A 22,178-nucleotide genomic window follows, 5' to 3' on the forward strand; every position below is an offset into this window, starting at 1 on the left:
GGGAAGAAAATGTATAAGCCACTATAAGAAATTATAATAACCATGATATCTCACTCACCACATAGTGAGATGATAAAGCTGTAACGATCTAAAGGTACTTCTAAGGGAAAAAATTAAGCGTTTGTAGAAGATGCTGGATAGTAGAGTTTAAAAGATTAGTTTTTCCTTATTTTATTTATTTTTAAAAAGATTTTATTTATTTGTTAGAGAGAGAGCGCAAGAGAGCACAAGCACAGGGCGCAAGTAGGCAGAGGGCAAAGCGGGCTCCCTGGTGAGCAAGGAGCCTGATGTTGGACTCAAACCCAGGACACCAGGATCGTGACCTGAGCTGCAGGCAGATGCTTAACTGTCTGAGTCACCCAGGAGTCTCTCTTTTTTAAGATTTTATTTACCTATTTGACAGAGAAGAAGAGAGAGTTTTTCCTTATTTTAACACTCAAGGAGGTATATACCATTTGTACAAAGTACAAAAGTGAGTTCACTTATCTATGATTTTGGAAGTCAGCATAGTAGGCCCACTTCCTCATCAGAGTTAGGGTTAGTGATCAAAAGCCAGCACAAAGAGACTTCTAGGAGCCAGGGACATGGCATTGGTGCACATGTACACTCAGTTTGGGCAGAATGTGCTCTTTTATGTATGAATATTACATTTAAATAAAAAGTTTAAACAAGCTCAAACAGCTGAATTTGGTGGACCTTCACAGTCATTTTTTAAAGAGAGTGCCTTTTTAGGTTAAATGTATCAATTCTTCTCTTAAACTAACTTTTAGCTCTAGAAAATGAGCCCTTCCCCATAGTAGAAAGCTAGATGAATTATGATTCGCTGCCACCTTTAAATGTTCATTTCAAAGGATGCTTTCATAATGAAAGTGCACAACCACAAAAAAAAATGATAAACGTTCTCCAGTGTTTTCCCAGACTTCCCCCCATTTGAACCTGCCACCTAAGTAGTACACGGGTCCTGATAACGTGGCAATAATCCTGGGATCCTACAAGAGTCCAATAATCTAGATGGTTCTTCGTGAATCTAATCCTATTTCTACCCTTTTGGGGGAAAAACATTTACTCAACAGTTCCTTATCATCCCCAGCGCGGCAAGGAATTAAGTCACAATTACACCGGGCCCAGTAAGAAAAATAAAATAAGTTTTTCAGAAAGGGCTGAGCAGATCATTCTTTTTTCACTCATCTTAATGCTAAAATGACCAAGATTTGTCAGGCTGATGATGTTCCAGGGCGCTTCAGCCCCCAGCTACCTCTAGCTGTCGGTGCCATCAATCACCTGAGAAGTCGAAAAGCAAATTCTTAAGGCACTCAGTGGGTATTCAGATTTAAGCCCTTCCAGGGAGGGCTCTTCAGGCTGCCCTGAAGACCCGGAGCGTTGTGATGTTGTATGCATCATTAGAACATCTCTCAGCCAGGGGTTGGAATTACGTAGCTCACGAGCTCGTATCACAGGGTTCATGGCCTAAAGCAAGAGTAAGGTTTTGAAAACAATTGGTAGAGCATCATTACAGCTGTGTAGTCTTTGTACCAAGTCCAAGATCAGTTCCCTGATCCAGAGACAGGAGGAGTAAGATTGCACTTGATCTTAGCCAAAAGGCTGAGAAGCGATGGGAGGAGGAGTAAGATTGGAAGAAGCAGCAAACAAACGAGGAAAACCGCTTGACATAAAAATGAGACCAAATAGATGTCCAGAGACTAAGTGACAACACCGATGCATAGACCGCCACACGATCGCTCTAACAGCGAAAAGGGACAGGAAAGGATATACCTACTGAATCCCTTTAACTGAGTTTGTAAATCTTCAGAGAGAAGCATACTTTTGCCGGGTGGTTTCCTCACTATATGTTGGTATATAAGTGTTCTTAAGGTGAAAATAAGTTCAAATAACAATAATAATTAGGAAAAGAATCAAGGATGGCATACAGGCATCAAAGCCCGAGGTACAGTGTTTCAGCAGCTTGCCCTACAGGGTTGTGGGAAGGAGGAAAAAGTGCTTCTGAGTCTGATACAAATGCTTAACAAAGCAAACCTGTCTGGGCTATGCTCATATTGTCACTACAGCCACTTTTCCTATACTTCAGGGCCTCCTGGGGAAGAGTCCTGCTGAATAATCTTAATCCAGCAGAAGGAGAAGAAAGTTGAGCACTTTTTGAGACTTCCTACCTCAAAACAGTACAATATAATAAAGCTTGAATGAAACCCCCAAAGCTTCTGATGTAAGATGATATTTTATTTTTTTAAAGATTTTTTAATTTATTTATTCATGAGAGATTGAGAGAGAGAGAGAGAGAGAGAGAGGCAGAGACACAGGCAAAGGGAGAAGCAGGCTCCATGCAGGAGCCTGACGTGGGACTCGATCCTGGGTCTCCAGGATGACACCCCGAGCTGAAGGCGGGCTGCCACTGATGTAAGACGATCTTGCACCTAATACATAACATACTGCAATATAAGCCACTACTCTGCTGCTAAGTAAACTTCCAGAATTTATATTCATCTACCTACAGAATAGTCCCTTCCTTTCTAATCTTAAATTAGAATACCTGATAGAGGAGAGGAAGGTTTAAGACTCTGTCTCAACTTTTACTAGTATGGGATCTTAAACAAGTTAATTCATTTGTCTGGGCTTCAGTTTTTCCATCTACAAAATGAAAGAATCATTTTAGGGGATCCCTGGGTGGCTCAGTGGTTTAGCGCCCGCCTTGGGCCCAGGGTGTGATCCTGGAGTCCCGGGATCGAGTCCCATGTCGGGCTCCCTGCATGGAGCCTGTTTCTCCCTCTGCCTGTGTCTCTGCCTCTCTCTGTGTGTCTCTCATGAATAAATAAATAAAATCTTTAAAAAAAGAAAGAATCATTTTAGCCAAATTCTACCCACTGATCCACTTCACCAACCTCACAAAAACGTAACAAAGAATTCAAAATAAAGCATGTAAAAGTGCTCTGGAAACCATAAAGCACCACGCAAGTTTGAAGTATTATAATTAATAGTGTTAAAAAATACAACTCTTAGCCTTAAAATAATCCAGCCAGGGCATTTAAGAGATGGACTCATCTGTATACTCAAACCAGATGCCCCTCAGCCAAGCCTCCCGGAGACAGTATGTGAAGACAAAAGTCACAGGACAGTGTGGAATGTAGAATGCCATAGCTCCAAATCAGAGGCATGGCCCGACGTGGTAGCAGAGTTGCCCAGTGAGGAAAGGCAACTTTAGGAAAGTTTTAGGAACAAAGTTTTAGGAAAAACTTTATTTTTTTTAATATTTTATTTATTCATGAGAGACACAGAGAGAGAGGCAGAGACACTTCAAACTTCAAACTTGTGTGGTGCTTTATGGTTTCCAGAGCACTTTTACATGCTTTATTTTTTATTCTTTGTTACATTTTTATGAGGTTGGTCAAGTGGATCAATGGGTAGAAATTGGCTAAAATGATTCTTTCTTTTTTAAAAAAATTCTTTTTATTTATTCATGAGAGACAGAGAGAGAGAGGCAGAGACAGAGGCAGAGGGAGAAGCAGGCTCCATGCAGGGAGCCTGACGCGGGACTTGATCCCGGGTCTCCAGGGTCACGCCCTGAGCCAAAGGCAGATGTTCAACAACTGAGCCATGGGTGCCCCCAATTGTTTATTTTTTTAAATCCTAAAATATATTGTGTAATGCAAATATCAGTGCTTAAACAAATGCACTGAAAGATCACAAATAGTAGTCATAACTTCAGCAGGCAAGTACCTGTCTTTATTAAATGCAATCTGGAGACCGAAATTATGGTTCAACAAAATTCAGAGCAATTAGATGTGGCCAGGAAGAGGCATCCATCCATCCACTCGACTGTGGCACAACACCTCTGAAACTCGAATTACTATTAATCCACATACACATGTAAGCAAAGCTCTTTCAGAATTCTCTCATGTTTCCAACTCTTTTTTGCCCTATTAGATCTAAGTATCTCCCAGAAATATTTTTCTTTTCTGCCTCTAATCTTTTCTCCAAGAGTAAACAATAAGGACATTTTTTTGTTCCCCGGCCTATGTAAGATGACGCAATGCTTACTTGTACTCTTGGTCTATTTTTAAAGTTGCTTAAAATATATATTTCCTATAAATAACCACCTTCAATTATCAAAATACATGAACAAGGGGAGGAGCTGTACACAACAGAATTTCCAAAGGATCAAGCTGCTATTTTGACCAATTGTACATATTCAGCCTTTTTGTAAACACAAACCAAAACCAAGCACTCAACATTTTAGCCCTACAAATGCATACTCCTGCACCCCTGCCTTGATGTCCCACCATTTTTAAAATACAGAAGGCCCAGGGTATCAGCCTGTTGTTGCTATGATCAAGAGGTGGGGGAGCTGAGAGGGAGAACAATGAGGAAAACCAATAATGCAGGAAGATATATTTTCCAATATGTTCCTACAAGTAGTACTTACTGAGCTTTGCTCCTGTTCATCAAAATGCTGTGACAAAGCAATATTGCTTTAAGGGACCCTGGACATTTAAACGGAGCTTAAATTATATTCAGATTATGACTGGCCATGGGTATCACTTAGATCTTTGAATACAGGTTGTACCAACTATTTCCCAGAATCCTTCATCCTCAACCATCCTCCCTTTATGTGTTACATGTTTCTTGAAAGTGAAAGAAATGACATATCTTTCAAAACCCCAGATAACTGCCATACTCCAAATAAGTGGTAGACCAATTTCTGAAATTATTAACACTTCTCTGCATATCCCCAAGGAAAAAAATCAGAACACTGTACTTAATGATTTAAAATGCTATAAGTGAACAGAAAGAAGTATATCACATACAGTGAGGCTTTTCTAAGAGATTGTACTAATGTGTTCATGCTGCCGTTAGGCATCACTTCAAGAATTTTCTCCTATAAACTCAACTGTCCCAAGTATCTGGATCTGTTTCTCCAATTACAGTAGTCTATGGGTGTTGCAGTATGTGCTTTCCCCCCAGCTGCCCACTCATTCAGCAGAACAGTGCCAGAGAGGAGTCATCAGCCTAGCAATTTCCAGTCTACATCTGCTCTGTCAAGTGGCAGCCCCGATCTCCTTCTCTTTAGGACTGGGTATCCATCTTTTAGGCCCCATGGAAAGAATCTGCTTGTCATCCTCACACAATTTGATCAAGGTGAACCTCTTAGTTAACAGGTGCTCACTTGGTGGGAGAGCCTCGTCCACCCTCTGGTAGCGGCTAACGTCCTGGCGCACCGAAGGCAACGATCTCAATGGTTGGTGGCCATTGGCTTGAGAATCTAGGATTAAAGAGAAAAAGATTCTTGGGTATTGTTTTCCGCTTTAGTGTCAAACATCCTTTATGAAAAACCAAACCAAACGACAATACAACCACCGTCTAACACAAATCCTGGGGCTAGTTTCTTTTCTCTCGTTAGTCTCATTTTCCATATGAGGCCCCAGAAACAAAAGAAAAGAACAGGAGGTGAATGCTTAGCCACAAGAGAGTCCCTAGAGAAACGTCTCCCTGTCCCCATCCCTCTCCTCCCACCACCCTGGGGAGGGGTCCCGGTGGTTCCCACCCTGGCTGGTCCCGGTCACTGATGCTTTAAGGTAAAAGCATGATGATGATGATGATGATGATGAATATAAAAAACAAAAATTAAAGGAGGGGAGGAAGAGAAGGAGAAGAAGAAGGGAATGCTTCAGGTAGAAAACTAAACACAGGATAAGAAAATCATTCCTATTTCTGAGTCTGTGCAATTTAGGTCCGTGAAACTATCCTCGGCCTTCCTGGTACATCTGTAAGAGAACATTTCAAAGGAAACATGCTACCAGCTGTGTTCACTGAGATACAATACAAATACTAGGTGTGAATCTACAAGCTCAGATACCAAAACAGCTTATTCTTCAGGGGTTGGAAGGCATCACCATGTGTGAGGTTAACATTTTTCGTACTGCAGAAGTCAAACATGCTACGATCAATGCAAAGCACGTGTGAAGTTCTGCTTTGAAGCTTTTCCACAAAGAGGAGGGACTTAAGGTGTTCCTGAAAGCCTCTGCACAGGACACTGATCTGAAAGCTGTCAGCCTGCCTGGTTCTTATCTACAGACCCAGGTCCACACTGAAGACTCATTTAAATGTGGAGACTGGGGCAGCCCTGGGGTTTCAGCGGTTGAGCGCCTGCCTTGGGCCCAGGGCGTGACCCCGGGGACACGGGATGGAGTCCCAGGTCAGGCTCCCTGCAAGGGGCCTGCTTCTTCCTCTGCCTGTGTCTCTGCCTCTCTCGCTCTCGCTCTTGCTCTCTCGCTGTCTCTCATGAATAAATAAATAAAATCTTTAAGATAAAAAAGGAGACTATTTGACAGGCTTATTTCAAAAACAGAAGATCCATTAAAAAAAAAAAAATGGGCAGCCTGGGTGGCTCAGTGGTTTAGCTCTGCCTTAGGCTCAGGGCATGACCCTGGAGTCCTGGGATTGAGGCCTATGTGGGGCTCCCTGCATGGAGTCTGCCTCTGTCTCACTCTCTCTCTCTCTCTCTGTGTCTCTCATGAATAAATAAATAAAATCTTTAAAAAAATAATAAATACGGAGACTGGGGCAGCCCAGGTGGCTCAGTGGTTTAGCGCCACCTTGGGCCCAGGCCATGACTCCGGAGACCTGGGATCGAGTCCTGCGTCCCGCTCCCTGCAGGGAGCCTGCTTCTCCCTCTGCCTGTGTCTCTGCCTCTCCGTCTCTGTGTGTGTCTGTGTGTGTCTCTGATGAATAAGTAAATAAAATCTTTAAAAATAAATAAGGAGACTATTTGACAGGTTTATTTCAAAAATAGAAGATCCATTTAAAAAAAAGCAGGGGGGGGGGAGTGGGGGCAGCCCGGCCGCCTTAGGCTCAGGGCGTGACCCCGGGGCCCTGGGATCAGTCCTATGTGGGGCTCCCTGCATGGAGTCTGCCTCTCTGTCTCTCTCTCTGTTTCTGATGAACAAATAAACAAAATCTTTAAGAATAAATAAATTTGGAGACGATTTGACAAGCTTATTTCAAAAAAAAAAAAAAAAGAGCATCCGGCCGCGAGCCCCGAGGGCAGCAGCGCGGGCGGCAGGTGGCGGAGCATCCTACCTGCGAGCATCCTACCTCCGGCGGCGGCGCCCTCCTCCTGCGCAGCGGCCCCCTCGCAGGCTCCGCGGGCGGCCGGGGCGTCGGCGTCCGGCTGGGGCTCGGGCTCCCGCTCCAGCTCCTGCTCCCGCTCCAGCTCCTGCTCCCGCTCCCGCTCCAGCTCCTGCTCCTGCTCCTGCTCCTCCCGCGCGCGCTCGGCCGCCCCCTGCAGGCTGCCCCTGCGCCGCCACACGTCGTGCGCCCCGGGCGCATCCCCGGCCCCGGCCCCGGCCCCGGCCCCGCGGGGCACCTGCACGGCGGGCAGGGCGGGCAGGGCGGCGGGCTCCCGGGGCAGGGCAGGGCCTCCGCAGGCGCCGCGCTGCTCCTCGCCGCCCGCCTCCTGCTCCTCCTGCTGCTGCTGCTCCTCCTGCTCCTGGTCCGCCTCCTGCTCCTGCTCCTGCTCCTGCTCCTGCTCCTGCTCCTGCTCCTGCTCCTCCGCCGCCGCCTCCCCCTCGGGCGCGGGGCCCCGCGGGTGGGCGCAGGGCCCGGGGCCGTCGGCGCCCTCCAGGTCGCTCTCGCCCTCGGGCCTCGTGCTGGCCTCGCTGGCGCTGGCGCTCTCGGTGGGGGCGGGGTCGCTGGGCTCCGTCTCGGAGGAGGCCTGGTCCTGGTCCTGGTCCTGGTCCTGGTCCCGGTCCCGGTCCTGCTCCCGGTCCTGCTCCCGGTCCCGCTCCCGCTCCAGGGACTCGGCGTCGGCCGTGCCCGGCTCCGCCCCGCGGGCCTCCTGCTCGGCGTCGGGGGCGCCCTGGGCGGCGGCGGGCTCGGGGGCGCGGCCCGGCTTGTCCTCGGCGTGCAAGGCCCCGGCCCCGGCCCCCGCCGCGGGGCTGCCCTGCGGCCCGGCCTGGGGGGTGCGGCCCGCGGGGGCGCTGCGCGCCATGACCAGCCCCCCGCCCTCCTCGTCGTCCTCGGGGGAGCCCGGGTACCCCAGGCCTTGCTGGAACTCGTGCTCCTCCTCGTCGGAGTCGATGTGCAGCATCGCGTTGAGCCGCGTGTCGGTGGGGAAACTACTCCTGAGTTTGGGGGAGGCGCCCAGGGCCCTGTCGGGCCGCGCCGGGCCGCCGTGCTCGATGGCGTCCAGGTAATCGTTGAGCGAGTCCTGGCGGCCGCGGGGGGGCGAGGCCCCGGACGCGGCGGGGCCCAGGCCCCCGGGGTCCGCGTCCAGCGCGGAGCTAGTCCTGAGCGCGCGCTTGGGCGGCGCGTCCGCAGCGCTGACCTCGGGGAGCGGGTCGTCGGCGCGGACGGGGCTGTCCTGGGGGCCCGCGGGCGCGTCCTCCTCATCAGAAGGGCTTCCCAGGTCTCCGTTCACCGCGCCGACCCCAAGGATCGTGCCCACGGCTTCTGCAGACGCATCTGGAGGAGAAAACTGCAGTTGTGAGAAGGAAGGGGGGGGTGACCAACAACGTCGAGGCCCTGTGCCTGGGCCACCGCGCGGTCCCTTGAAGCAGGCACCTCAGGGGCCCCGGGCGGCACAGCTGCCCGCCGACATCCGCGGTCCCTGCTAAACGGTGCTGCTGCCGCGCGTGCGACTGCCACGACGAACCGCCGCCCGGGTTCCAAACACAGGTGTACACCCGAGACAGATTTCCTTTTTCTTGATGAACAAGCTTTCATATGGGCCTGGAAAACTTCAGGAGGTAATTACTTATTTATTAGGAACTTTATTTTCAGGACACGGAAATTCAGCTCTGTTCAAATGCAATCTGACAACTGAATAAGCTGTAACAAGCTTCTTTTTTTTTTTTTTTTTTTTTTTGTCCTGCAGCGACATGTTCGTACAGATAGCTCACCTTCGTGCACGGAAGACGTAACCTCCACTTTAAACTGGAGGTAGCCGCTCACGTGGTCAGCTGGGAGCCTCCGGCCAAGGTTGTAGCTGAGCATTTGGTCCCTGCAGGAGGAGAAATGTTTCTTTCCTTACTAGGCTGCTGCCAGCCCTCACCTCCTCCAGCAGCCCCCCCCCCCTCCATCTCACACATCTCCCTTAAAACTTGCGGGCTCACAAGAAAATAAAATGCTCCAAGGTATGTTATAGTCCAATGTAATAGGAATTGCTCCCACAAAGGAAGACCTTCTAAACCCCAGGATGAAAAGAAATCTTATTATAAACAGAAAAGGCAACACAGTTTCATATGATTTTTTTTTTTTTTAAAGGGCTCTTTCACTGGCTAACAGTGACCAGGAAAAGAGTGTCCTGAAGGTCATCAAGGAGCTGGAAAAGGCCTACAGCTTTTGGTATTTGGGGACGCAGGTATAAATAAAGGCCTAGAGGGCCTGGCTCCTTAGCAATTAGCACAATAGGAAACTGGTCCTATGAGGACACAGGAGATAAGGACAGTCACACAATGACATGGGGGGCACCGTGCTACTGTACTTGAGGAGCAGGACCTGGAAGTAGGGAGGGAGACAGCAGGGTGAGAAGAGGCTGCCTCTGACGGTGGCTTCAGCTGGGGGAGGGTGGGGGCTGCCGAACCTCCCCTCCTCACCTGTACAGCAAGGGGACTGGAGCTGCTGGCCTCCCACTGTCGGGGAGCCCGACTGTCACTGATTGCCAGTGTGCCTGGCAAGAGATGCGGATGGAGAAGCTAGATGTCCCACCTTGGGCCCCCATTGGGCTACCAGCCTCCTGGAGGATGGAGTTGTGCATCTTTTTCAATTCTGTGTTTATCTCATCAAAGTCAAATGCAATTCCATCACTACTTCGTATGTAGCAACTTTCATTCAGAATCAGACTTACTCTTCATTAAGGACACTAATGACAGGGTCCCAGGAAATCACACCATCTCTGCTCTCACACTGCCCTCTACTGGCAACTTCAGGAGGAAACCATGCCTCTGCCTCCTAACTTGCACAGGCCAGTTTAGAGCCACTAGTCTATTTATTATTAATGCATGTGATGGTTTTGTTTGTTCGTCTCTACCTTCTCAGTACAATTCCAAATCGACAAATTCCAAAGGACACCCCAATAGATGTCATCCTTTAAAAGAACGGGTGTGACTATAAAGTCCCGGTTCAGCTCTTGGGGATCTTTCGGACTTCTTAGCAAGAATTTCTTAAAACTGTAAGATTATTTCCTTTCCCTCTTTCTTTTTCTTTTCTTCCCTAGAAACACTAATAGTTTTTGTCTCAATTGATGCTTTTAGAATGCTCTGGTGTCTGAATCTGAGTGCGTGTATGCCACGCACACTCCCAGGGCTTTGCCTGCACTGTCTCTCAGCCACCCTGCGAAGCAGGCGGCAGCTCTGTTTTCTAGAGGACACCAAGGCATGGGGAGGGTAAGGGACTTGTCCAAGGCCAGACAAGTACTGAGTGACAGGATCGGGATTAGAACAGATTCCTCCGACACAGAAGTCCCTGCTCTGCAGTCACCATACTACCATCTTGTGTTCTCGGTGGTTCTATGCTGCTGTCAGCAGCATACAGTTTAATGATGTAATTTACGCATGGCTCGTTTAAATGTGCTATTACAATAATGCCCTTCCTACTTAAATCAGTATTTCTAAAAAAATCTTTTCTGCAAGGGGATTTACAGGCATTTCTTACTATGAGTATAGTCATGTTACTTTTACACTAAAGTGTTCAAATAACATTATATAATGGCTATAATCTGCAGATAGCAGGAGCGTCTTTTTCTTTCTCCTACCACTGTCTTCTCAGAATTTAGACAGTGCTTAACACATAGAGGTGCTGGATCTTTGCCCACTAATGCATGAACCTAGCAGCAATTACATGGACCTGCCCTCAACTTTGTGATTCCTCGCTCACTTCTTTGGACATTAAGTCCTGGAATAATAAAACCTTCATTTCTTGTTAAAAATAAACTAGCCCTCATTATCTCCCCCTCAGCCAGTAAAAACAAAGTGTTGGTGTTGATAATGGATAATTAATGAAAGTGATGGATTTTAGCTAGGAAATAAATGCTTTGGAGGAATTGTAAGAAAAGAACAGTATCCATCGGTTTTGCTCACTGTCATACTCCCAATACCCAATACGGCATTTAGCATTTAATAGACACTATATATGTATACACATATTTGTTAAATAAATTAACTAATGAGACTCTTTGCTTGGAAAGAAGAATTTTAACAGGTATTGGTGCTGTTTATTAAACAAACCGGCCAGATACTCAATTCAACTATTCAACCTATAAATACAGGAAATCCTCCTATTCAGAGATTCTGAGTCAAGGGTTTCATCCCTTGTTAAGTGTCTATCAGAGGAGTCACTTGCCTGCCTCTTTCTTTCTTTCTTTTATTTTATTGCATTTTTTTCTTTTCTTTCATTTTTGAGTTTTTTTTCTCTTTTCATTTTTGTGCCTTCTTTTTCTTATCCAGTCTCATCTGACTCATCCTGCTTCTTGCTGTGATATATTATTGTGAACAATATATTACACATTATTATAATGCACAATTATGAAGAATAAGTGACAAAGTACTCTCACTACCTGAGGCATTCTCTCTCTAATGTCATCAGAGAGATTGACAAAGCATGAGAAAGTGATGCGCATTTTGGACGGACGTGAGCCATCACTCTCTGAAAAATGTCACATTCAAACAAATGCTCTCAAAATAGTAATTAGTAAGGAGTTCTGGTTCATCCCACAAAGCCACACTCTGTATAAAACCACAACTACTTCAGAGGGTTAAAATCTACCAAACACATAAGTAACGAAAACTCAGCCCTTTACAAGATGAATCAATTACTTGGTGGAAGCAATAATCAGATCAGGAATATATATATTTAGGTGTTAATCACTAATATACTGCTAGGTAGTAAAATTCTTATCTAATAAAATCCTCAAGTATCTATATCAGGCAATGTTTTTAATATACAGGAACATTTCATAATTCTAACATTTTACAAATTCATGCTGGACTTCCTTCTAATCCACATCAATTCAAAACTGGCAGTTCCCGAAGTGTCCGGTTGTGTAAAAGACTAAATGAAAAGCAAGTCAAAAACAGTTTCACGCACTGAAAAGGTTTTATTTTTTCCTTGATCATTCTTACTGGTGTATATAAAGTCACACTTTAATCAAGTGTCATTTAGATTCTGTAAATTATATGATGATAATTATATAAATTAAATTGTAGATATACTTTATTTACCATAGTTAATTCTTACTCTTTAAAATTTTTCACTTTCTGTAAGTCTGAAAAGTAACTTTTAGAAAACTTCCTAATGTCTATTATCTCTACTAGAAGCAATAGGTGGGATTTCCTAGCTTTTATCAGTTAAACCAGGCTGCTAGAATTTCAGTATAAAACTTCCACTTTATTGTGCTGGCTCAAATCACAAATTCCATTGTCTCTGATGGCCAGACCATCAGACTCCATAAGAATCTCTTAGTTTCAGATTTTGAAGGGGCCTTAAGAGTTCAGCTGCTCTGCACACTGTATGTTGCAGATGAGGAATGCCCAAGTCAATTATGACTTGTCAAAATAGAACAGTTCATTAGTGACAGAGCGAATATGAATGATCAACCTTCCTTAGTTAGCTGGGATAACAACACATTGCTGCCCGACCTTAAAGTGTTGCAACTGATCAGAACTCCAATCCCAGCTCCACATCCTGCTCACCAGCCTCAGATTCCTCATCTCTGAAATGTGTCTAATCACACTTTTTACCTCCCAGAGCTGTTGAGAGGGTAACATGGGTTAATGAGAATAAAGTACTTAACCCCTGACATAGAATAAGCTCTCGGCATCTTTTTTGTTTATTTTTATTTATTACTATTGCTACCCACTACTGTTACTACACATCTGCTGCTACTGCTACATCTGCGGCTGCCACCACTGCTACTATGACTACCACCACCATTGGTTCATGTTTTCTCAGAATGAAGAAGATACAAAACAAGATGGTGCCGCCACCACCACCACTACTACTACTGCTGCTGTATGTTCGTAATGTTCTCCTACAATAAAAAAGATACCAAAAAAGTATCCTCTAGTGCTACCTCAGAGCAGCACTGTTACTGAGTTTGTTGGAAACAACCACATAAAAATACACACACCATTTATGATAAGAGATGTTACGATTTAACTAGTTTACTCACTACTTACAAAAAGCTTGCAGAAAGAGAACCCATCAAATCACATTTTAAAATTTTCTCAATGAGTAAACTTTGTCTAAATGAATGTATAGATCTACAATAGTACCTCCTATGAGCCAAGGTCTTGTTTTAAACGGCGCTACAACAAGGTGGTTTGTTTGTTTTTTTTTTTTCCAGAATAGTGAATTGTCCGGATGGGATCAGTTAGGAGAAGGGAGCTGTCAACCTGACACTAGAATCCTACTCCAGGGAAAGGCTTTTACTGACAGATTCCAATATACTCAAAGACAACTGAGTCCTAAGACATTTGATGCTGAAATGCTAATGGTAGGTACATCTTGGAAAAGACACCAAAAAAAAAAAAGGTATATAATGAAAACAAAGTGTTTTGGTCCTGCACAGTTTAAGGAGTATACAAACACCTTCATTTTTAAAAGAATTATCTTACCACTTCTTATCAGTAAGAAAGGTCCTAGGACTACAAAGTTTCATTTCAGTTGCTTCTGTGCAAACTAATCTCAAGATCCCTACAAGTGGGGACTGATTACCCAATGGCTTGCCGCTCCAGCAACCTCTGGACTGGAATGGTTAGTTTCCCCAGAAAACGCTTGATGATGGGACGACTCTTGGCAAATTTGTCTTTAATTTCAATTTCTAAGACATCAGTAAGAAGTGCAAAAAAGGAATATTTCTGAAAACAAAAACAGATAACATGTTGATTCAGAAGAAAGACAAATATGAAATTATATCATTTTATTATTACAGAAAATGGTATCTCTTAAATCCTAATAACCTAAGAGTCCGCATTGCTAGAAATATCTGCAGCCATTGTCAATCCTTTATTCTTTTTTATTTAAGATTTTATTTATTTATGAGAGAGAGAGAGAGAGAGGCAGAGGGAGAAGCAGGCTCCATGCAGTGAGCTGTGGGACTGGATCCCGGGTCTCCAGGATCAGGCCCTGGGCTGAAGGCGCGCTAAACCGCTGAGCCACCTGGGGCTGCCCCTATTCTTTTAGAATCCTTAGCATTCATGATGATTATAAAGGCATCAGTTAAGGATATGCATTCACAAGAGGCCCCTTCAATCATTCAGCCCTTCCTGGTTCAACAGTTTTAGGAGATGCTACTATCAAATATCAAATTGTTCACAATACAATTTTAGTACTTATTACATTTACTGTATCTCAATTCTTTTAAATTTAATATCCTGTTACAGGATGGTTTTAAATTATCCCTGTGTTTGATTCACAGCAATTTTAATTCCTAATCCCATAAGATTTTGAAGTTTTACAGCACAGGTTAAAATACTTTCACTTAGTGGCTAACGTAGGAATATCTAAAGAATACTGTGGTTTCTCTGATAAATATGAGAATAAAACGATGGAAAGTACTTAATTTAAAGGGCACATTGGGTCATTTCATTTGGGACAGGAAAACAAAAATATAAAGTTAACATAAGCTTTGTTGTTTTGCTTAGGGATGTCATTGGAGAAAATCAGATTGGATATTAATAAGGATACAAAATAAATATAAAAAGCTTTATTCATCTACAAAGACTTTCCCATATATTACCCTCTTTACAAAGATAACACTTTCAAGGACAAGGATCTCAGGATAACAAAGTGATGGGGCTGGAATCTAACCTGAACTATTTTGCCTCTTCTCTGACATTATCTACTCAACCACAGTGATGCGAATGGTGCCAGCCAGTTTTACACTTAGGCACCACTAAGTTTATTTAGGCGTAACAATTACTAAAGTTCTGCCAAGGGCCCTATAGTCTAGTAATCTGCTTAACGGAAAAAGCACTTGCTGAGAATGAGAGAGCGGAGTTTAAGCACTACCTCTGCCTCTGAACAGCTAGTTACATAAACCCTTCAAGCTTCAGTTTCTTAATCAACAAATAGATGATGAGCTCATCACTTATGCCCCCTTATTAGGCCTACACTGATAACATGATTAAGAACTTTGTAGATATAAAATGTTAAGGAAAAGGAAGTTATCATTCCTATATCCACTATGTTCCTTCTAGAGCTCATAGTGAGGTGCAAGTTATGTCCTCTAGGCTTCTAACTACGTTAAATTAAGTGGTGTGTCTTTAAGTGTTATTTACTCTTTGGAGATCATAAGCAGTTTTTTTTTTGAACCAGGTGTAAAAATATATGCAATATTTAATCTATTTAAATAACCATAAGAATTTCTCAGTAGAAACATCTTGCTGTGCTGGCAAGGCTCAAATAGCCATACCTTTTTTTCCAATTGGTTTTAGATCCCCTGAATTATCTCCCTCCCCAGGGAAATATTTCTACAAAATTGTTAGAACAGATTGTTGTCATTAAACATTTAGGGAATGATCTGATTAACTGTAGAACTCCCATGCCAACAAGGTTTTCCCAGAACCATTCTAACACTAGCATGTGAAATCTTGGATATCTGAGAAATGGCTGGAGAGCTCATACTTTGTTCACTACATGAGAAACAATGTCTCTGTTCATTCCTTGACTTGCCCTAGTACTAACGGGAAAACCCTTTGCTTGATTTCAGTGATGCAGGGCACTAAGATGACAGGTAGCATAAGGTAGCAGTGAGGAACTCTGAAGTATCTATCACAGCACATCAACAATCTAGCTTCACTCAGGATGACAATTTCTTGGATGGCTTATTTAATTAACCAAAATCTAGAAATCCAAAAAACATTTGCCAAAGCCCATAGGGAAAGAAAGTCCTTTAATTTGTGCTGAATATGCACTAAAATAAAATATAAAAAATTGAGCGGGCTTTTAAAGTTTTCATTTTAATTCCAGCTAGTTAACATACAGTGTTGTATCTGTTTCAGGGGCAAAAACATAAAAATTTGACTTTTATTTCTGCCTCAGGCTCTAATGTGGCTTTCCAAGGCAATGTTACTGACGCTGTGCTTACTTAAAATTTTAAATTTTAATAATAATAATAATAATAAATTTTATTTATTCCTCATGAATCTTTTGCACTGATTTTTATTTTTTTTAAAAACGTTTCATTAAAATATTAATTTTGATTATTGAGTCTTTTGGCCCCCTGAGTCATGTACCTCATTTGCTTTCCCTACACCTGGCCCTGGCTACAAGGGACTCTCTCACTCTCATCGGACCTTCTTTCTAGCAGAACCCCAAGACCTGTCAGCTATCTTGCCATGCTCATAGTTAGCTCAATGGTACACAGAACAAGGCTGGACGTGGCCAGCTTCCTAAGAGTCAAGTAGAAGACCCCTGAGGATCATCTTACCTCTCGGTGCCAAATTGGATTAGTGGTGTTACTGATGATAGTAGACCTTCTCTCCTGCCCATGGTGGGCACAGGTGGGGAAGCTGCTCTTCTTCCCTGGCTGGATGGACATCTTCAGATAAGGGTCAGGATTGAAGAACATCCCTTTCTTTAGCCCAACTGCTCTAAGATCTTTTAAGAAAGAAAGAGAAGAGGGAGTGAGGGGAAGAGAGAGGGTTAAACAACAGCAAAACACTAACAAAGTTCTTTACACTATGATGGCTTAGATAGGTGAGGACAAGTGAGTTAGGCCTAATTCCAGCAGAGAGGGGTCTCCTGATAGACTGCAAAAATGAAGCCAAACACTTATCATCACCTTATGCACCTAAACTGACTTTTCCTGGGAATCATTTTGATTCTAACATGTGCATCTTCACATGGTTTGGCAACTGGCCTTTCAAACAATGTCTTGAGAGAAATGCTTAGGCAACAGTTTATTTTTAAAAGAAGAATGCTAATATGTTCTTTCATGAGAGAAAAATGAAATCTTCTACATACATATATGAAAGTATAGACCGCTGTTTAATTGGGGGTAAAGCTTCAGTGCGCTCATTTAGTTGCACCACATTTAAAATATTACATATACTCCACAAATGTAACGGATATTGGGAGAAAAGGAGACCAGAAATGTTTCTAAAATTTGAATGCCACCTGCTGTAGTAAGTAATGAAGAAGTTACTGTTTAGGAACTTACATATTTGATGACTGTCTCACAACTCATCTTAGATTCACTAGTTGTTATTTCACACCAGGTGAGCTGCTAAACTTCTGGCTAACGTCTAGTAAATGAAGAGTAATACTTTTATAAAGAGGCTAAGGGATACAAACATGTCAGGCAATAAACCCAGATCTGCTGGGTCCTTAATATCTTTCTAAGAACATTAATTTCAATAAGATTGGCCTGAAAGCTAAGTGATCTTCAAAGCTTCTGGAATAATAGAGTGTTTCTAAGTAACTTGATGCAATTATGATCAGTCTAGGGAGGTCCTGACCATTGGTCCAGAAAGAAATTCTGCAGATGCCTCTGAAGCTTCAGAGACCTTTGGATTACCGAGATCAGTAATTTATAATGATCCTAAATCATAGGAGGTCACCTGACTCATCCTACTCAAGCCCATTCATTTTTTATTTTTAATGTAGGCTCCACGCTGGGCCCAACATGGAGCCTAAACTCATGACCCTGAGATCAAGACCTGAGCTGAGAGCAGTAGTCAGATGCCAACCGACTGCACCACCCAGGCGCCTCCCCAAGCCCATTCTTGAAACACAGTCTTTGTAAGTAGGACAGAATTGGTCTGGGGTCGCCCATAGAACCAGATTCTCTAGGGAGTGCTGCCTGGCAGAGGCTCACCCATGGCTGACAAGAACTTGTGGCCTAGTGTGCTGTCTGATGACAACTAACTGGCAGCACAGGACGCAGTTTTAGTATGTCAGCAAAGGTTGAAAAATTCAACCAAGAAGCCCTCATGTTAAGAACACTGCATGAAATGCAGTAAGATATTTGATCCAAAAACCAGTGGCAGAAGGGAATGATGAGTAAGGAACTAGACAGGCATGTCCAAGAAGCCACTGTAAGCTCATTAGTTTTACAGCCCCCACTCCCGGCACATCACAAGCTACAGAGTCATTATTAATACAGCACCTGCCTCTTACTATCAACCTAATAATGCTACATGTTTTCACTTAGCTTTATTTAGCAAAAAATAGCTTTAAGAGAAAAACACAATTTGCATACTTATTACTTTTCTTGATTATGCTCACCTCAGACACAAAGACAGAATAATAATATTCTTTAGATATTAAATCTACCCCTAAACAAGGGATTTCTTCGCAGTAAATGAAGAGTAAGGCGTAGAAATGACTGCTACAAGCCTGACAGAGCTAAATTATTCATGCAAAGCACTTCTTTGAACAAAGAACATTCCATCAGAAAATTAAGCCACTGTGATAAAAGATGTCACTATTAACCTTCATAGCAAATTTTTCCACAAGGAACAGTGTACAAATAAGTCTTCATTAATAAATATAAGAAACTACCAATTACTTGTAGCCTGATTATTCAGTTCCCTTATCCAGCTCATTTCTGCTCTTGCTTCTCCCTTTTGTCTTTTATAAATTTTACTGCTCATGAATGTCCACATAACCTCATTGACCAAAAAACTCAAAGTCACAAAGGTATGACATGTGAAATATCCTAATTTAAAGTCTTATTTGGAGAAGATTAAGATATCAATCAAAACAGTTTTTATTTTAGATGTGGAGTTCAATTATTTGTGTCCCTACTTACCACTGATAATCAAGAGTAGAACATGTGCAGGCAGCCATCTACAGTGCTTAAATAGTCATGGATAAATATTACCATTCACGAACAACCTGCTAAAACTGCATTAATTTTTCAGAATTACAGTTATCATCTTTCATCTTCTATAATTTTTAGCCATTTCTGTACACCATCTGCAAATATCTGACAATATATTAGGAAATAAAACAGTTATAATATATTTTTTAATTTTTTTATTTATTTATGATAGTCACAGAGAGAGAGAGAGAGAGGCAGAGACACAGGCAGAGGGAGAAGCAGGCTCCATGCACCGGGAGCCCGATGTGGGATTCGATCCGGGGTCTCCAGGATCGCACCCTGGGCCAAACGCCGGTGCCAAACCGCTGCGCCACCCAGGGGTCCCCATAAAACAGTTATAAAGTAGCCAGCCACCACATGTATTGAAGTGGGATGTTGGAGGAAATTATATTTAAAGAAGAAGCATTTGGTGGTGCCCCAAAGCTTATTTTCTACTTTTTTAGGAAAATGTCCTAGGATTTTCAACTTCTAGATGGTCATTCTCCTACGGTGAGTTAATTAGCATCCCTTCGAGTCAAAATCAGTATGTATACATCATATTTAGAATGATGTTGATCGCCTGAAAGCTTAGGGCAATGCTTCTAAACTGAGAAAACCATGGAATGGTCAAACTAAATTTTCTGAGCCGTGGATGTTGGCTAATTATTCCCTACCTATAAATAAAGGATTTCCATACCTGCAGAGCCTCAGGACTAGGAAGGTCTAAAGCCAATAGATGTTTTGAGGAGACACACAGATAATGAGGGTAGGGGAGTAGTACTACTGGCAGTGGTCCTAGTAAGTCTGCCCTTCTAAAAACCTAGATATGTTTTAAAGCCTGAGGGTTCCAAGCAAAACATACTCATTGGCCAAATTTGAACCATAAGCCACCCATTTACGACTTCTCAGAGTCACCAGAGAACCATAGCAAAAAAGGCTTTCATAGTAAGTAATCTCACATGGCAGGGAAGGAACATGCTAGAACAGAAATGGATATTCCGAAGGCCAAGTCCAGCAATGAACTATTATGCACACTTTCATCATATGTGGTAATTATGCATCATGGAAATGTCTGTTTTCAAGATCCGTTTTCTCTCACTCTTGAGAATGTCAGTTTTCATTCACAACACTTTTTGCAGCCAAGAAAAGGGAATCTAATTTACATTTCAGAAGTACTGCATCCATGGAAAAATGAAAACAAAACATCTTACAGTGACAGACCTCTGTTAGACGGCATTTTACATGTATCGTAGCACAGTTGTCTGGTTTAAAAGTCCGTTTCAAATACGGATTTTCTTAGGCATTCTTGACTTTATAAGTGTCAGTTATTTTTTTTAAATCAGTAGCTTTCAAACTTTTTTGACCATGACCTACCTATGAAATCTGTTTTACTCTGAAATCCAGTATACACATGCATAGGTGTGTACACTTTTTGTGTGAGAGTTTGGTTTGTATAAACTGATGTTCTATGAAAAAATATTTCCCTTTGGTATAAAACGCTGATTTTTTTTCTCCTCTTCTTTTTTTGAATAGCTGGTTTCAACTAAATTAAACTTATAAAACACAAATGAGTTCCACCTCACAATCTGAAAAGTGGTGCTTTTTAAATAAACATACAAGCAATTAAGAGTATTTCAGTCTCCAGAAAATAAACAAAAAAGTTTGTCTTATCAGCTTTCCAACTTTTATGTATATTTCTCCACAGAAACAGGAGTATCCCGTGGCTTATTTTTCTTAGTCTCCAACTTTTCCCTTTCTCTAGATAAGAAAATTTCTCTAGAGCTAAGCACACATTGTTTTCAAGGATCAAAGTTCTACAGTGGGGTGAGCACATTATAGTGTTCTTTTAAAGTAACTGTACAGAGTTACAGTCTTTTTATCACCAGAAAATCTGGTGGAAGAAATAATCCCTGAGTTTATATTAATAATCTAATGGTAAGAAATATACTTGAATTTCCAGAAGTATAACTGAAAAAATAAATAACTACTTCATATATCACATATGAGAATCTATAACCAAAAATAACCACTTGTGCCTTTGAAATTATACACTTTCAAACTGAACATCAGGTTTAAAGACATTCTTACCTGACAACGTAAAGCTAACTAGCTTCCGAGAATGCTGATTTCCAGAAGCACCTCCTTCCATGCCTTCTGCCCCCATCTGCAGAAGGAAAACACATATTGGAAGTTTCACAGGAGCGTGATGGTACTCAACTTTCTTAAGAAGCCACATATGTTTGCAAATATGATGATTTCTTTGTGTAAACATGCATTGTCATATGTGCCTTTTCATAAGCTATCTTGGAATTGAGGCATAAATACACATTCTCAGAGATGAAAGAGTCATACCTCAATTTAGCCTTTACGCCAAATGAAACCAACACGAACTTCTAAAGTCTCTGGGATATGAATCAACCTGCTTCACGTTCTTTTATTTCTTTGATAAGAATATGGTTGGTATGTAGCAAATGTACTTATGTTGCTATTACTATATTAACAAATTCCTTTAAGATAAAAATCAAACACAGATTTATTAGGAAAACTTAGAATAAACTAAACAGGTGATTTATATCAAACTCATCCATGTTTTTGCAGGATTCTGCTCTCTTGCCAACTATTTCTGAGTGACTGCATGGGTGTCCCACTGCCCTTTCAGTCTCCTATTTTATTGTGCTGAAGGTACACGGCACATGGCATTGTAAGTAGCAATGATGAGAATTGGCAATGCTGTTGTACTGGTTACTGTATTGTAAAAGTTCTCCTAAAAGCTCTCAAGGAGATTATATCTCACTTGAAAGCAGTCATTTACAGACCACATAGCAGATCTAGCCTTTCTCTCAATTTATGTATAATTAGTGCTCAATTTATGACATACTAGAAAAAAAGAGTTTCCTGTTTCTCCAAAACAGAAGTCCACAATACTGTAAGGTACAGAAGTAAAAGGTAGAATGTTGAATAGTTAGGAAATAGAAACCACATTTTAATTCTAAACTTTAGATTAAACCCTTGCATCTAATTTTTGTAGTGCTCCCTTAACTCCCTTAAAAATCACACACCATCAAATGCAAACTGGTGCAGCCACTGTGGAGAACAGTACGTGGCTTCCTCAAAAATTTTAAAACAGAATTACCATATGATTCAGTAATTACACTACTGGGTATTTGCCCAGGGAAAATGAAAACACTAATTTGAAAAGATACATGCACCCCTTTGTTTATAGCAGCATTATTTACAACAGCCAAGATACAGAAGCAGCGCAAATGTCCACTGATAAATAAGTGTATAAAAAAGATGCGGTGAAAAAAAAAAAAAGATGCGGTGGATGTACACAATAGAATATTATTCATCCATAAAAAGAAAG

The 22,178-nt window shown here is 42.4% G+C and overlaps 1 protein-coding gene across 1 annotated transcript in view; it reads right to left on the reverse strand.

The window, feature by feature from the left end:
• Window positions 1-22,178, reverse strand: part of HECW2 (HECT, C2 and WW domain containing E3 ubiquitin protein ligase 2) — a 368,781-nt gene that overhangs the window by 123,336 nt on the left and 223,267 nt on the right. The window contains exons 5-11 of the mRNA XM_041737736.1: window positions 20,903-20,978; window positions 16,439-16,608; window positions 13,723-13,865; window positions 8,910-9,010; window positions 7,508-8,472; window positions 7,105-7,465; window positions 5,177-5,272 (exon numbers count right to left, since the gene is read on the reverse strand). Of these exons, the coding sequence (XP_041593670.1) occupies window positions 5,177-5,272; window positions 7,105-7,465; window positions 7,508-8,472; window positions 8,910-9,010; window positions 13,723-13,865; window positions 16,439-16,608; window positions 20,903-20,978 (1,912 nt within the window). The remainder of the gene's footprint in view (window positions 1-5,176; window positions 5,273-7,104; window positions 7,466-7,507; window positions 8,473-8,909; window positions 9,011-13,722; window positions 13,866-16,438; window positions 16,609-20,902; window positions 20,979-22,178) is intronic.

Source organism: Vulpes lagopus, chromosome 22 (assembly GCF_018345385.1).
Source record: "Vulpes lagopus strain Blue_001 chromosome 22, ASM1834538v1, whole genome shotgun sequence".
Taxonomy (NCBI): Eukaryota; Metazoa; Chordata; class Mammalia; order Carnivora; family Canidae; genus Vulpes; species Vulpes lagopus.